The 16,340-nt window shown below is 50.7% G+C and overlaps 2 protein-coding genes across 22 annotated transcripts in view; one reads left to right on the top strand and one right to left on the bottom strand.

Moving 5' to 3' along the window:
* EPB41 (erythrocyte membrane protein band 4.1) overlaps positions 1-9,414 on the top strand; it is a 318,202-nt gene extending 308,788 nt beyond the window's left edge. For all 19 annotated transcript variants that reach the window (XM_077150561.1, XM_077150570.1, XM_077150557.1 and 16 more), the window contains 4 exons: positions 1,628-1,729; positions 2,904-2,984; positions 5,704-5,808; positions 6,497-9,414. In XM_077150561.1, coding sequence (XP_077006676.1) covers positions 1,628-1,729; positions 2,904-2,984; positions 5,704-5,802 — 282 coding nt within the window. In that variant the 3' untranslated portion in view covers positions 5,803-5,808; positions 6,497-9,414. The remainder of the gene's footprint in view (positions 1-1,627; positions 1,730-2,903; positions 2,985-5,703; positions 5,809-6,496) is intronic.
* TMEM200B (transmembrane protein 200B) lies at positions 8,468-15,042 on the bottom strand. 3 transcript variants are annotated; one of them, XM_077150573.1, is made up of 3 exons: positions 14,947-15,042; positions 11,752-11,833; positions 8,468-11,246 (listed from the first exon to the last, which is right to left on the bottom strand). In XM_077150573.1, the coding sequence occupies exon 3, from the start codon at positions 11,224-11,226 to the stop codon at positions 10,306-10,308; it is 921 nt and encodes a 306-aa protein (XP_077006688.1). In that variant the 5' UTR covers positions 11,227-11,246; positions 11,752-11,833; positions 14,947-15,042; the 3' UTR covers positions 8,468-10,305. The 3 variants fall into 3 exon arrangements, with proteins under 3 accessions (XP_077006688.1, XP_077006687.1, XP_077006690.1); XM_077150572.1 differs by lacking the exon at positions 14,947-15,042 and adding an exon at positions 13,239-13,317; XM_077150575.1 differs by lacking the exon at positions 14,947-15,042 and having other exon boundaries at positions 11,752-12,629.
* Positions 15,043-16,340: the final 1,298 nt, after the last annotated feature.

Raw genomic sequence — 16,340 nt, 5'->3', positions numbered from 1 at the left:
AACCTCTCTGGATCTCAGGTTTTCTTATCTGTGTTGTGAGTATAATAATAATAGTATCTACCTTAGATATTGAGAGGCATAATTGAGTTTATTGAATTATGTGCTTGGCACATAATAGGGCAAAAAATAGTCATTGAATTTGAATCTAAGATAGATAAGTGGGTCAGGGATGAACTGCTGGAGAGTTACCCAATAATAACACTAGTATAATGGTGGCAAGTGTGTAAGGCTTAGCCAGGTGCCACCAACATGTTCTGTCTCTTTGGTTTTGTCTGAATTCCTACCTGGAGGAGAACCCAACCAGCAGCTCTTTTTCCTAAATCTCTACTCCTCCTTCAGTCCCTCACCCTAATATCCCAAAGTTTTGACTCAGTGAAATATGAGCCTACTCATTAAAAGATTGGAGGCCTCTGCTTATAATGCAAATCTAACTGATTTATATAAAGAGACAGAAAAAAATAAAAACCCAGTACATTTTTTGCTATAGTGTTCTGTATGAAAATGATTGCAATTCTTTAAATCCCTCTTAGAGGAAGTGTACAATATCAGTACCAGATATTTTAGGTCATTGTTATCTGAAAGGCATATTGTAGTAGGTAGGCTCTATCCTTCTGATCCATTTCTCTCTGTGTTGGTCACAGGATTATCAGTAGCTCCATTGACAGCCAAGATTGCTGGTAACTTTTTGTCAGGCTAAATTTGTCCCTTGTCAACCATGTCTCTTCCTTTTTGCTAATGTCACTGCTCAACCTTACCCTAATGACCTATTGTTTTAGTTATAGTGGAGACTTCTGGAGAAACAAGAAGTAGCCCCACAACCCTTGTTCTCTCTTTGGACTAGTTATATTTAAAATGCTTTAAAACCCCTCATAATATGGAGGACCTATTTCAGTAACGGTTTTGTTGTCGGAAATGTCATTAAGGGATATTAGACATATCTCCTCCCACTTTGCCTTAAAAGGACATTTCCTACTTAATTTGCTCCAGTGTCCCACCCTGATCTTCAAAGAAGATCGCCTGAGATTCCTCTTCCTCTTAAACCCCAGCAAGATCCCTTCCCAGTTTTTTCTGGAAGATACCACCATGTGATTCAGAACTTACCCAAAGCTTTACCAACTAAGAGTTTACACATTTCCTGCCTTGAGTGGTATGCAGAGAACACCAGATTTGTAGAGTGAACAACTGCCATTTACTAGTTTGAGTCTTTGGGCAAATTGTGTACCTTTTTTGAGCCTGAGTTTTCTTAAAACCCAGGGGAGCTAATAATCTCTGCCCTTTCTGTTTGCTTCATAAGACTGATGGGAACATCAAAAAAAGGATAATGTTTAGAAAACGATTTATGAACTATAAAATTCTATATACATATGTAGTATTGTCACTCTTGTTGAACCTGTGGCTATACTTCTGTTTCCTCTATATGGTCCACTTTTGTCACTGACCCAATGCTAAGGAAATTGGACCTGTCCAACTTTTTAGAAGGAGATTTGTTCCCATGTAATTTCTTTATTATTAATTCATTGTAAGGAAGTCAGGGTTTTTGGTTTCAGAATGTGCAGCTGAAGAACAAAACTTCAGCCTACCACATTTGCCCACGAGGCTTGGTGATAAGATGTGCTTGTTTCTGCAGACTGATGACAGCAGCGGGGACTTGGACCCAGGAGTCTTGTTGACAGCTCAGACCATCACCTCTGAGACGACAAGCAGCACCACCACGACTCAGATTACTAAGGTAACAGACCAGCGATTCCTTCCATCTGGACTTCAGTGGCATGCTGAGCTTGCTGTCTCTTTTCCTGAAGGACCCTGGTCCATAATTAAGGATTTTCAGCTCCATCCCTAGGAAGTCAAGTTATTCCAAGCGTTCCTGCTGCTTTTCCCAGCAGTAAACTCAGGGAAACCCTGGAATGTTCCTACCTACTCATTAGTCTCAGTAGTTTTCAAGAAAAACCACAGTCAATAAGTAAGTGGTTGTTCTCTTTGCATGTCTGTCTGTCTCTCTGATCAGTGAATCCCCTATCTGCCTGTAGATGTAAGCTTAAAAAGTCAGTTTAAGGGCAGATTGTTGTTGGTGTTATTATGCTACCATATTTTCAAAGCCAAAAATCAGAACCAAGAGTCTGACAAAGAATCTTTGCGTCATGTCCAAGGTTGGACCATAGAAACTGTAGTTTGAATGCTAAACTATTAAAATTTATTAGAAATTGGCTTATGGGGGCAAGAGGACAAAATGTCTGAAATTGGAACTATCCCCAGAAAATCAGAGACAATCTGTATTTGCTTTAAACACTAGAATAAAATGCATTTTCTTGTAGATAAGAATCTAGGTTCTTGATACACAGATGACTAGAAGTCAGTTACTTAATGTGTCTAGATCTTAGTTTTCCGTATATATATGCTAAGTAGGGATACTTACTCACCCTCAGGAGATTATTTGAAGATCTTTGACATCAAGAATGTGATGTCGAACTGTAACTTACTTTAAAATAAAGAATCCAGTTTCAATCTCTATGGCATTTTTGTTCATTGTCTTTTTTTTCCTTCTGAAAATAATCAAATAAATTGTTCAGGAGGAGGAGCAAAGGGAAACACCTATATTTTTTACTCACTGAATTTCTGTTGTGTTTTGGAGGAAGAAAAAGGAGAGAGTAAACAAATAGAGCTCTGTGCCCTTCTGGTTAGTTTATTAAAGATTTTAGCAATCTAATGGAGTAAAGGGATGCTTAATTTAGCAAGTCTAGACAAAATTTTGGACAGGTGGGTGAGAAAGCTATCTATAGAATACATGTCAGACTAAAATTTGAAGTCGAGCTTTAAGAATGTTCTCTTAACTGTTTTATTTTTATTTTATCTTTTCTTTTTTGTTATATTGCTGAACTCTTATAACCAACTCCCCTTGGTTTCAGACTGTAAAAGGTGGGATTTCAGAGACCCGGATTGAAAAGAGAATTGTGATCACAGGCGATGCTGATATCGACCATGATCAGGTGGGAATGCTAAGGCGATTCTGGGGAGGGGCCCTGGGCAGGAAGATTGTTGAAAGCAGGAGTTTGCTTGCAAAGGACTCTTCTGCCATCTTCATCTCCAAAGAGCCCCTTTGGTTTTTCTAGCTCTTAATCAAGAAGAGCTGAACTTGAGAAGGACAGCAATAGGAATAAAAGCACAGACCTGTGGATAGGACCGTTTTTTATTCATCCATTTAATCATTAAGTGAAAATGTAAGGGGTTTCTCATTTTTTGTCTTCACAGCCTCTGCCTCATAAACTTCCTGTATAACAGCTTAAGTACATTTAGGTCCTGCATTTTGTAAATTAGGAAAGTAGGGCAGTGTAATGGAAAGTGTAATTTGGGCTCAAATTGACTTTGGTTTAAATCCTTGTTCTTACCTAGCTCTTAGTCTCTCTGAGCCTCAGTTCCTTATCTATGAAATGGGGAGTACAGTGTCTTCCTTTCAGGGTTGTTTGAGGATCAGGTGATATACTGGATGTAAAAGTATGTTGTACATGGTGTGCTTGGCAGTAAATGGGGCTGCTGTCATTAAGGGATATTATGTACCTTAACCTGTATTAGAGATAGTAGATGATATTAAAACAAAATGAAAAAAAAAAAAAGTCATTATGCCCACACTCAGGGGGCTGTGAAAGCTAGGGGGACACTGGGATGGGGGCAGGCATGGTATGATGAACAAGAAATCAGGAGACTTAAAACTTAGTTTCTGTTCTGGATCTGTTATTAAGTTGCTGTGTGACTTTGGGCAAATCACTTTACCTCTGATTTTTTTTCTCTTTTCTAAAAGAGAGTAGGTTGATCTAGATAATTTCTGGGTCCTTCTGAGTGCTAAAAATTTTATGTTTTATGTTAATTAGGTGCTAATTGTGTGCTTTAAGCAATTAGCAAATAATAAGGTCAGAATTAATGTTCCTAATTCTCTGCTGGGTAAAGTTAGAACAGTAAAGCTGCAGAGAAGAGGGGGTGGAAGAGACTTGCATACAAATGCTTCTGGAATCAGTGACAGGATTGCTGAAGCAATAATTCTGTGGCCTTTATGCTGATATGCTGAGTGCCTTTTTTAAAAAAAGAAAACTGAGCTGCAGTTAGTTCCCTTGGTAGGAGAGTTGAGGCTTACAGCTGGGAACACTGGGCTCAGGGTCTCAGAAAAAAAGGCTATGAACTTCAAGTGGCAGGACTTGCACTCAGTAGGCCCTGCTACGTTCCCAGCCTGTACCTACCTATTTAGTCTGGTGTGACGGGACCCTGTTGTGTATATGCTCAGTCTGTGCTAGACAGAAGGTAAATGTAAATGAGAAGGTGTTTTGGGTTTGGAGTGAGACAGTCCTGGGTTGAATTCTGACTTTGCAATTTACGGTTTGTCTGCACTTGAACAGTTATTTTACTTCTCTGACCTGTAGTTTCACCATCTTTAAAATAAAGATAACCACAGGTTTCTTCAGGGTCGTTGTAATAAAGGGATGGTTCAAAGAAGTGCTCCATTATCCCTCAGTTCTCCTAGGTACTCCTAGGAATAAGATATGATACATTTTGCCTGGAGAAAGAGGCACTTTAAGGACTAAGTAGAAGCCATGTCATGCAGGGTTTCATAGAGAGATGGATGTAGGCCAGAATAACCAGGGAAAGGGCCTGAGCTGGACCTTCAAACATGGGTAGATGGGTTGGATAAACAGGATTGAGTACCATAAGCAGGATCCTATGAGGTATGGAGGTGGCAGGTCCAAGGTTGGCTTTCATGGGAGCCAAGACTAGAAGAAGTATCTTCTTTCTTTCCTCTGTCTCTCCTAGAAGTAATTATTAAAAGCCAGGGTCAGCAGTCCAGCTGATCAGATCTAACTGAAGTCCTTTGTGATTGGAGGATTGGCAGTCTCTCTGAGAATCCCCATACTAACATCTCCCCAGAGACTGAGTTGAGTAAGTCTTCCACCTTGACTTGCAGCCCAAGGAGAGTAGCACCATTGCTCTCCTTTGATTTTCCTTCTGCTCTCTTCAGCTTTTCTCAAATAATCAAAATTGTCCAGATCTAAAACAGGTCCCTCTAAAAGACGGGTATAAAGAAGAAAGCCTTATAGATGAGCTAAAATCCTGTTGCATTACTTACTAGTTATGAAACAAACACTTTAACCCTTGAAACTCAGTTTCCTCATCTGTAAAATAAGAATAATGATACTACCCTAATCCACTGAGTTGTGGGAAAGATAATAAGAAGTTACATGCTTAGGCCAGTGCATGGTATGTAGGAAGCCAACAATAAACGTTAGCTTCCTCTTTTCCTTCCCTCTCATTTTCCTTCATTTTCTCCACTTTAGACAAAGACATCACTTCCCTTTTATAATGTACTTTATTTTCTTCTCCTGTCCTGAACTTCTTGGTTACACACTGTTGAACTCCAATCTTGCTTTGTTCTCTATACTCACTTCTTGAGTGAATCCTCCCAGACCCACACAGGCAGGTACATCTCTCACTCCTGATGTCTTTCACTTGATTTCTTGAAGTACTAACCTTCCCTTTCTCTGTATTATCAGTTCAAGAACCTCCCTGCACAGGATAGGGAGGGTAAAGTTTAGCCTAAATGTTGCCCTGGTACTATAGACTGGACAATTGAAATTTGCCACAGACATAATGTCCTATGAACTCTGCCATGCTTTACCAGCAGACTGTTTTTTGCCTGATGGGCTTTGTTTCTGTCTTTGTCAGGTCCTTGTGCAGGCCATCAAGGAGGCAAAGGAGCAGCATCCAGACATGTCAGTGACCAAGGTGGTTGTCCATCAGGAAACTGAGATTGCTGAGGAATGAGCTCAGGTAAGGGGTATTCCTGCTGGATTGAATATGCCCACTGTATCCAGACTCATAGAGCTCTGGACAGTAACCCTGGACACTTAGGGAGCCCATTTCTTCAAATTGGTACCTACACTAGGACTTGATAAAGTAAGGGCTTTGGAGAGACAAAGATGTGAGATTTATAGGAGGTTTTAAATTATCTGGCTCCAACTTAAGCATACAGATGTCTCTTTGTGTTCTGCTACCCTGTTTACCCACCTCTGGAATCATCATGCATCTTCTGGCTTCTCTGCTTCACTATTCCCCTTCCTTCTGTCTGCTGCTTTAACCCAACTGGTATCTCTGAGTCTACCTGGGCAGACCAGGGGAGGAGAACAAAATCAAGAAAAGCAGGACCAAGATGTCTGAAAACGGGAGGGGGACATTTTAGAGGAAAGAATGGCTGAACCTCTGGAGCCAGACTAGAAAATTAGAAGCAGGGTGGCTGCTTTCTGGAAGCCAGGGATCCAGATAAATTCCTGCCTAAAAGTAGTTTACACTTAAAGAATCCATCAATGAGATTTAGGACTAGACCCTGTGAAACCTCTTGGGCCCTGATTACCACTTGTGGCTGCAAGAACTTGGCAGTGATACTATGTCAGAGAATAATGGGAGTGGGCAACTTTCTCCTTTGCAGAATTTTAAAAATTTGCTTCTCTCTTTCCTCCAGGAACTATCGTAACCCCCAACCCCCTGCCCTTCTCCCATCTGAGAGAAAACCAGCAAAATGATAAAGAAGCTAACCTGGAGTAGACTTCAGACTTTCAAGATTATTCTAAACCACCAGAAAATTAATTTCATTTTCTATTTGGAATTTGTACCAAGAGATTCTTCTAGAAATCACTGATCCTTTTGAATACCTCTTTCTATATTGTGATACCAGAAATTGTTCAGCTTTTCACTCTATGGACTGTTTTTAAAGTGTTTTTTTCTTTTAAATGGGATGGTTTGCAACCCCTTCAACTAGGCTTTCCCCATTTATTTTCAACCCAGGCACTGGCAGGATCCACAGAATTCTTCAGGAAATTCTCCTAAGATTCTGTCAGTTGTGTTGGAGGCCAAAACTCCTCTCCTAGTTTTATACCCTTTGGATGACAGCAAAAATTCATAAACCAGCCCTTTCTAAGAGCGAGTGATGTGGCTTTTCAGAATATCATAGAGGTTGGCCACCCTGATCCACAGACCCCAGGAAAAGTCCCTGGCCCACACTCTGTTGTGGGTGATGTCAGGTGAGGCAAAGACCTCTGCTAAGAATGTAATGTTGTTTTTATTCCTTTTTCCCTTCTTTCCTCCCTCCCTCCCATTCTTTCTTTTTGGAGCTTCTTTAGATCAAAGACATAAGAAGTTGCTTCAGCTGTATCTGATACTGTGAATGTTTGAACATATCGGTGGCCTTCTCCTTCCTGCCTCCCTCCCTAGCTGCCCAGCAGAAACAGTGGCTCTGCTAAGTGCTTCCCCCAGTTTCCAGCTCAGGAGACCAAAACTCACAGAAAAATAGGCACTTTCAACCAAAAGCTCTAATGGCACCTTTTCAGTGGTGATTTGGGGAAAAAAGTTAATGAGGTTTTTCAAATAAGATTTTCCAGTTCTAGGAGTGTGCATTTCACATAGGAGAATGGTAGGTTTACCTCAGTCAGACCCTACCAAGAAATATTTCTAGATGACCATCCCTGGGCTTCTTTCTTTAATCCTGCAATAATAAGGAATATAACTTAGAGAGGGCTGTGTTCCTGGACTTTTCTCCCCTCCCACAGGCACCTACTTGAAGACACTTCTCTGGAGTAAGGGAATTGGCTTTTAGGAGCCTTCCTTCCACAGAACATCATATGACCGAGGATACATGCACTAAGCTCCATTCATCCCCACTTGCCATCTGAGTCTGTCAGGTTTTGTAGGCTTGATTTTGTGGTGGACTTTGGGCTTGTTTTATTTTGGTTTTGGAAATTTGAGGACTGATGTTCCCAGTACCCCCATTCCTGTGCATCTCTATTAAACATTTAGGGGTATTTTTATTCAGTAGATTTCTCTTAATCTCCTATCTTTCTTCCCACCAACAGATCTGCCTGGAAGCTTCTTGGAATCTTAAGTCTAGGCTAAAAGTGAACTTCATGAGATAGACAGTAGATTTTCATGCTAATGCTGGGGGCTCCAGGACAGTGAGCAAGAAAGAGAAGCCTAAAATCTGTTCCCAACAGTGGGAGCCAGTGGGATATATCTGAAGTCTCTACTGGCTGAATTTTGGGGGGGGACACTGTAGTTGGTTGGAACTGATTTCAGGTGTGTGGATTTTTTTGTTATTACTTATGTGAGACTGCTACTAACCAACAAGCAACTCTGTCTGAGGGGAAGGAAGGTAGGGCGCAGGTGGATTTGTGATAGGCTTGGAGGAAAAGAGGTTATCCTATTTTGGGAATAGACTTAAAGGCTATGGGCATAGAATCTGAAATTATGGGGTTTTCTGAGTGGTGCCTAGGTCTGGGCTGTGTTGCCTGGATTGGTGGCTAGGTTAGAAATGCACCTCATATCAAACAAGCATGTAATGTGAGCTCTCTTCTTAATATGTGTGTGCCAGTGGTCTGCTGACCTTCTGAAAGAGCTACTGAGGCTCACAAAACCGAAACCTGTGGAATGAAGAGGATGGGGAAAAGAAGGAAAGCACAAATACGTCCATTTAACATTTTGGCATACTGAATATTCTGTACTGTCCAGATCACTGCGGCAGTTTTCATAGCACAGAATCATGAGTCAGGGAACCTACACTTTCCCTCAGCTTTGTCACCAACTCATCACACTTCTGAGTCTACTTCCTTGTCTGGTAAAGTAGACCAGAAGCTAATGCCTTTCCAGATCTGAGAAGCCATAATTTGGACAAGGGGTTTCCTTCCAGGCCTCCTCCCCTTTCCTCCCTCTCAGGCAACCAAGATCTTGGAGTTTGGCAGTTGTTTAGATTTTCTTTCTGCAGTTGCTGTTTGTGTGTGTGTATGAAGAAATGCAGACTTTGTCCAGGTGAAAATAGTGAAGGAGGAGAAGAATTACATTTCCAGGGTCAGTGACTTGGCAGCAATTAAAAAATGACTCAGACACACCACATTAACAACTCTCACTGCAGTTTTATTTTCTCTTGAGAAATAAAGATTTTCTCCAAGCCACATGAGGTCCCTGCCACCCACCCCCACGCACCAAGCAGGACCTGAACCCTGGCTGCACCACCATGAGTTCTGCAGGGCAACTGGAGGTGGCACCAAGGGACACTTGTGGAAACCTCTGCCTAGGATCTCAATCCCAAGCTGGTTTTGTTTTTACAAATCTTTCTCAAATGTATTATTTTGGTGACAAGAATGAAGGAGCTTTGTAAATTTTTTACAAATTATTAATCATATCAAGTAGTTTACATTTCTTGACAAAATAGGAATTATGGCTGCAGAATCAAATTGGTAAAATCCTTAGATTTAAATAGGCAATGATTAGGTCTGCTATTTTGACCTTTTGTAGTAAGAGAAGTGGTTGTAGTGTTTAGATATGTTTGGTCTTGCTTCATGTATTGCATTTTTCAATAAATTAAAAAATAAAAAAAAACTGACTCTGTGAGGATCTACTCTCTGCTTTTAAAGTTCTCTTCACCTACCAGCAACTTGGGAAAAATTAAACATGGGTGGGGGAGACCTACACTCAAACCATCATCTAAAATAAGCTAGCTGAACTGATCAAATACAGCTTTAAAATTGTATAAAAGGGGTGATGCGGTAGTGGCTCATTGGCAGAATTCTCACCTGCCAGGCTGAGACCCAGGTTCGATTCTGGTGTCTGCCCATGCAAAAAAAGAAAAAAGACTGTATAAAAGGATTTCTGAGAACTGACAATTGTCTTCCGCCAACTGGAGGGAGATTTTGCAGCTTAGGCCGCATGAAGTAAGGAGAGGAAGAGGTTTCTCAGACCTGTTTGGGGGAGGACCAGACCCTCAGTATGAAGGCAATGGCAGTAGTGTAGCCCTATTGGGATGTACCCTGCATGGCTGAAGGAAGATGGGGTTGAGGTGGTGGGAGTTTAAGGCTCAGACTCCATCCTGTATGGCAGTGGAGGTTCTCAGCTCCACACCATGGCCCACTTTCCCAGAGGCCCAAACCACGACACCAAATCTTAAGGATCCTTGTCCACCACTTTGGGTTTGCCAAGACACAGGTGCATCCCCCAATCACCCTGGCCTGGACCTCCAGCCCCCTCAGGTGTTCATGGCTAACGCCAAAGGCTGAAGGAATTCCTGAGGTCAAGCCATACTGTTCTCCATATTCCACGTTAAAACACTGTCTCCGGCTCAAATGAACCCTAGTGCAGTTGGCATTAGTCTGCTGACATGCACAAGGTCAGGATACCTTAGCAGCTGCTGGGGCCAGCGCATCCATTCCCACCCCCTGATGTGACTGAAGCATCTACTGAACATTGGGACTCCTGGTCCTGTTAACCATGACACATGCTGCAACCTCATAGTAGGCTGGCCTCCACTCCTTCTCCCAACTTGGCATAACTGCCCAGACTGAGACGGTCCAGCCTTGGCCAGCTCCCGTGAGCACAGTCCCTAGCCGCTGGGGTTCCAAGCAGGAGCTCTCCAAGGCCTAGATCTAGAGACTTGGAATGTTCAATGCAGGAACCGGAGGGTTGCACGGTGATAATCACGTGGCCAGTCTGGGTCCGTGGACCCCAGGGTGGGGGCAGCCCTGGGCCAGTCAGCGGGTAGCTGTTGAGCAAAGCAGGTAACCCCAGGCGAGGATTAGCAGGCTCTGAATGCAAGCTCCGCACTGATGGGACGGGTGAGGTACCCCCATGGGGAGACAGGTCCCAATTTTCTGTCTCTGCATAGCCTATGGCTCGGGGAGTCCTGGAGCCGGGACTGGGGAGGAGTGCGCAGTCCCAGCCAGGGCCGTCGGGGGGCCGGAGCGCCTGAGCCCGCAGCACCCCCTGGCGGAGTCGTCGCGTCTCCAAGTCGCGGTTCTCATAGAGCAGCGTGTTGGCGCAGATGAACACAAACAGACCAACACCCATCACCACCGGCCCAAGAAGCCGCAGTCGCTCGTGGGGGCCGTGGCCCCGGCCGGCGCCACGACCCTCGCGTCGCAGTTCGCTTACAAGGGGCCCGCTGGCATTGGCGGCTCGAGGCCCCGGGTGCCCGGCGCGGTGAGGCCAGTAGCCGGCCACGGCGATGCCCATGCCCACCAGCACCACAAGTGCCCCCAGAGCCGCGAACGCCCCCGACGGCGAACGCAGCCGCAGCTGCGCGCGAACCCGCAGAGGCTCGGGTGGGGAACGCGGACGCCGCCGGCGGCCCAGGCGGCGGCCCAGGCGATAGACTCGGCCCTCGGGGTTCCTCCGCACCTCCCGAGAGTCTCCTGGGCTCCCAGCCGTCATCTCGCCGTCGTCTGGGTGCTCTGCGGAGAAAAGATGAGAGGCAGGGACTGAACCGACGGGGCTGGGGTCCGGGCGCCCGGCTCGGGTCCCAAATCCAGGAAGAAATCTTGCGCTGCCTCGCCAGGGCCGCTTGGAGATCCCTGGCTGCCACCCCCGGATTTTCCCGGGCTGCCCGGCGGGGAGCCGCCCCCACTCGGGTTTTCCGCAGAGGAGCTGCGAGCCAGAGCCGCGCGGCAGAAGCCCGAGTTGGCTCGGCCCGCGAGCGGAGAGGAGGGAGTGAGGCGTGGACTGCTCCCTGATGCATCCCTAGCTGCGGGTTCCGGCCGCCTGCCTCCCCTCCTGCACCTTCCTAGCCAGCCAGCGAGTTCCAGGGCTCGGGAGACCGGAGAGCTCCCAGCAGCCGCGTAAGTACAGATCGGCCCGACCCCTCCCCCGCACATGGCTCAGACCGCTCAGGTCCGCAAGGGTAGCGCGCGGGCCCTCTTATCCGCTCCACCCCCTGCCCGGCTCCTGCGCCTTACATACCGCAGCGTGGGAAGGAGGAGGTATCACTGATTCCAGCCTCCCCTTGCCCGCTCCTTTCTTCCAGATCTCCTCAGCAGTGAAGCTGCAGCAAGAGAGACTTGAGCTAGACTCCGGGAAGACAACTCTGACCAACACAAGCCAGTCAGAGGAGGAGAGCAGGGGGCGGCGGCGGACTTTGCCCAAGATGTCTTTAAACTCGGCGCAGAAGAGACCTCCCCCTCCCCCAGCGGGCTGGGCTGCGGCCTGGGCAGGAGGCAGGGGCTGCCGGTGCTGGGCGCAGGACCTCGCCAGGCCCGTTCCCCTCCCAGCTCTCCCGTCGGCGCGGGCAAGTCTGCTTCCAGGTTGCGGCGTTTCCAATTCGGGCTCCTGGGAATGAATCATCCCCCTTTCCCGCCGCCTGGCCTCCTTTACGGCCTCCTCCGCCCGAAGTCTCGATGGCCCGTGCGTCCAGGCCGAGGCGGCACTGCCCCTGTGCCCCAGGATCCCGGCCTGCCCGGCTTACGCCCCTCCCGGCCGCTGGCCCGGCCCGGCTTGGGGACTAAAGACTGGACCCTGGCCAGGGCAGGAGAAACCGAGCAGCGTTAGGATGGCCCGCAGCAAGGGGAGGGAGGCTGTGGGAGGATACGAGCCCCAGCCCAGGCGCAGGAGAGGAGAGTTAGGACCTCGCTGTCCAGTGGGGCATCCTCTCTCTCTCCCAGCCTGGTTTCTAAACAACGCCGGGTTGGAACCCGTAGCCGAGACTCCGAGGAGAAGGCCTTACCACACTGCCCATTCCCTATCTGCACCCCCAAAGCTCAAAGCAGACCACCCATGCCTGCTTCTGACAGGAGAGCCGAAGGCCCGAAGCCTTACTTGGAGTCGCAGCGCCCACGGCATCTAAAGCCTGGCTTTCACAGACGGAAACTGCGGCCCAGAGAGGCGGGGGGTGGGGGGGGAAGGGGGGCGCTGCCCTGGTCACACTGCCGCGCAAGGCGGGGGCGCCACCAGGGCCTGGGGCCACATTTTCCGACCCTCACCCAAAGCTTGGCACCAGACACAGGAGCGACTAGGGAGGCGGCGGGGCCCGTGGCAGCCTCGTCCTTGAGTGTGGAGCCCCTTCTCCACCCGTAAGCCAAAGAAATGACCACCCCGCCCCAGCCCCAACCTCGGAGGGGTCACCCTCGAGGCCCAGCGGGGAGGGTGCGCTGACCGGAGTGATGGGGACACGCTCGGAGACCCCAATAGTCTGGAGGGCGGGGATCGACGCTGGAGACCACAGGAAGGTGGACACTTGGGGACACAGCCCGAACGTCCCGGGTCGCGGTCAGTTGCTGAGGCCAAGTGCCCGGCATTTCGGGATTCCGCCACCGCCACCGCCCGCGTCCAAGCCCGGGCCGTGGAGCAAAGGGGAGCCCGGTTCCCACCCTCAGGGGCCCTTCTGGAAGGAGAGGTAAACAAAAAGTTGAGGAAAGTTGGGGGTGGAACTCAGGACCCTAGTTTCTGCTCACCTGGCGCCGCCGCGCCCCGCGGGTCGTGGTCGCTGTCGGAGCGCGGGGCCTCCCCGCACCGCCGCGGTCTTGGCGGAATCTCGGCCCCCGGCCCCGCCCCCGGCCCAGGCTCCGCCCGGCGCCGCCCGGACTCCGCCCCTGGGGAGCCCCCCAGACTGTCCCGCCTGCTCGCGACTGCAGGGAGGAGGCAGCTGCTCAGGTGTGAGGGCCGCAGGTAAGTGCTGGGGGCCCGCCGGGGGACTCGCGGTGGCGGGATGGGGCCCCAGGTCTGCCATCGCTCCCCTTCCCGGGCTTACGTCCCTGCCCACGCCGGGAAACTGAGACGCCCAGAGTGGAGCGTGCAGCCAGTTTATGCAGAGCCGGGATTCGAGGCCCGCCTCTCAGAGCCTCTCATCCCTGGCGCCCGGGAGAGGACTCCAGGCACCGCCGAGAGCCACTGATGCTTGGCCCGTCCGGGGAGCTTCCCGGAGGAGGCGGCTCCAGCCCCGCCCCGCCCCGCAGCCCTGCCCCTGCCTGAACCTCCCAGTCTTCATCTGTCTAGTGGACACGTCTGTGTCTGCCTCGCTGGATGCCGAGAGGCTGAGATCGGGCGGTCAGAGCAGAGCCACGGTCGGGCGCTGCGCAGCCACCTCCGCCCGCATCAGCGCTCCAGGAACTGAAATCGCTGGAGCCCGGAACAGCGGGAACCGTACGGAACCGGCCCTGGGAGCTGGGGGAATCAAAGGGGGTGTCGAGGGTCCTGCCTCGACCTCCTCACCCCCCACGCCGAGAAGATGCGGCGGGTCTGCAGAGAGGTGGCTCTTGTCCCAAATGAGGCGGGGGGGGGGGCGGGGGGTGCCGAGGTCTGCGGCGCCCTCCAGCGGTCGAGCCTGAAGCGGGCGGCCCGCGCCCCTGCAGGCAGGAATGTGGAGCTGAGCCGGCCGGGCGGGGTCGAGCCGGCGGCGGAGTTTCCATGATGCGGGGGGCGGGCTCGGAGGAAGGCGGGGGGCTGGTTTTCTGGTTCCGCGCCGGGATCCCCCCCTCACACGCGCAGCCCCGGCCGGGCCCCGCGGGAGGAATTTCCGGCCTGGGATTGATTATAACCCGCCCCTCCCCCGGCCGCGAGGACCCCCGGCACGCTGGGGGTGGAGGGGCGGTAATATGACCCGGCTATGCGCTGGGGGCGGGGAGGGGAGACTCGAAGATAGTGTCGGTCTGGGTCCCCCAGCACCCCGACGCGGGGCGGAGCTGGCTCAGGGAGGGGCGGGGACCGCAGGCAGCCCCACCGCCCACGCAGCCTGTTCGAACCCAGGCGCTGGACTCTGGCCCTGGGGGAGACCCGGGAGGCCTCCCGTGTCCGGCCCGCGAGGACCTGGCATCCTTGAGCGGGACTGAGACAACCCCGGAGGGCAGGGCCTCCTCCCGTGCCCCGTGGAGGTTCCCGCGGCCCGCCTAGGCCACGCAGTGGGGGCGCCCAGCCGCTGCCCCCCCGGCCCCGGCGAAGAGTCTGGGCTGCTGCTCGCGTTCCGCTGAGGCTGGGGCCCCCCGCCCGCCTCCCGCCCCGTCCACTTCATCCGCTCCCGGCACACTGAGCCCACCGGCTCCCCACCTCGGCCCTCAGCGTTCCCTTGCCCGCCGGCTCCACTCCCCCTCTCCCAACGCTGCTCTCACCGGCGACACCAACTCCGGGACCAAAGCCTGGACCACCTCCCCATCCTTGTGGACCCACCTCCCCATGGCCTTCACCGTCTGCCCCTCCTGCTTGCTCTGGGGCGGCCTCACTGAGCTTCTCTGCTCGGTCCTCGGCAGGCGCTCCCTTCACTTTCAGCGGCGGGACATCTCCCCCGGAAGTCCCCCTCGCCCCCCCCATTCCTGCTCCTACCAGCTCATCTCTCTGTGAGGGGCCACACTGCCCACCCGTAGGTCGCTGCCTCTCCCCCTTCCATCGAATCCATCAAGTCTTGTGGCCCCTGCGCTTATCATCTCAAGATGAGCCACATTCACCCTTCCCCAGGCCTCTGTTCCAGCCCAGGCCACCGACATCTCTTGCCTGCAGCCGGCATGGTCTCACTGCCTCCAGCCCCTTCTCCGAGGTGTTCTGCACAAAGGTGCCAAGATCTCTAAACCTGTCGCCTCCCTGCTTGAAATCCTCAGTGACTCCCTGCTGCTTTCCAAGTGGAGTTTAAAATCCCATTTGTCTCTACAAACTGGCTCCTGCCCTTCTCAAATTCCGCACTCTTGGGTGGCTGAACATGTATCCATCCTCAAACCCTCTGGGCCTTGGCACAAGCCTTGCTTCTCTCGGGAACACCTAGTCCTCTCCTCGCCCCCCACCAGCTCCTCTTCATCCTTTGGACCTTCTCTGGGCCTGAGACCTGTCAACCAATACCCCCCGCCCCCCATGCCTGCTGTCATGCACCTCGAGAGTACCTTAGCAGCATGATGCACAGGTGAAGTTAAATGATTGTTTGGGGACTGAGTCTGTGTCCCCGCTGGCTGTGAGCTCTGAGAGGCAAGACTGGGTCTGCCCTGCGCACCCCTGGAGCCCCGGCCGGGCAGTGTCTGACCACACGTGGCCCCAGATGTTAGAGGATCGTGTGCAAGGCCAGTGTCTCCTTCACCTCCAGCCCCTTCCTATTCTCCACCCGTGGGAGCCTGGCTGACAGCAGGAGAGAAAGGACTTGCCTTTCAGTTTCCCCACCTGTAAAAAAAGGGGGTAAAAGAACTTTTTTTTCAAAACAGTGTTGTTTTGAAGATTAAATAAGAGCGCTGCAAGTGGGTACCCAGCAAACAGCCCTTCCTTCTGACCATGGGGTTCCAGGTACCAGAGATGGCGTCCAAGGGCTGTAGGAATCTTCTCCGGGGTCATTGTGTGGTGGGGGACGGAAGGGTCTTCTTTCCCAGGTCTAACCTCTTTCAGTTCTCTTAAGAACTCTGGAAGGTCAGAGTTATGCCCACTTTACAGACGAAGAAACCAGAGTTCAGAGAGGCAAAGAGGCCTGCCCACAGGCACACAGCCAGACTCGCAGAGGGCCTGCTCGTTCAGCTCTGGGCATGCAGATGTGCAGGCATCCAGTGGCTTCAATACTGGGACACTGATAGCCCCAAGTAGCCTTTGTCCCT

The sequence above is a fragment of the Tamandua tetradactyla genome, chromosome 2, assembly GCF_023851605.1.
Source record: "Tamandua tetradactyla isolate mTamTet1 chromosome 2, mTamTet1.pri, whole genome shotgun sequence".
Classification (NCBI taxonomy): Eukaryota; Metazoa; Chordata; class Mammalia; order Pilosa; family Myrmecophagidae; genus Tamandua; species Tamandua tetradactyla.
Note: the sequence above shows the minus strand (reverse complement) of the source record. Positions and strands in the feature narration are given on the sequence as shown.

Bases quoted from the DNA above. Each gene is read 5' to 3' on its own strand.
- TMEM200B (XM_077150573.1), bottom strand. From the start codon at position 11,226: ATGACGGCTGGGAGCCCAGGAGACTCTCGGGAGGTGCGGAGGAACCCC.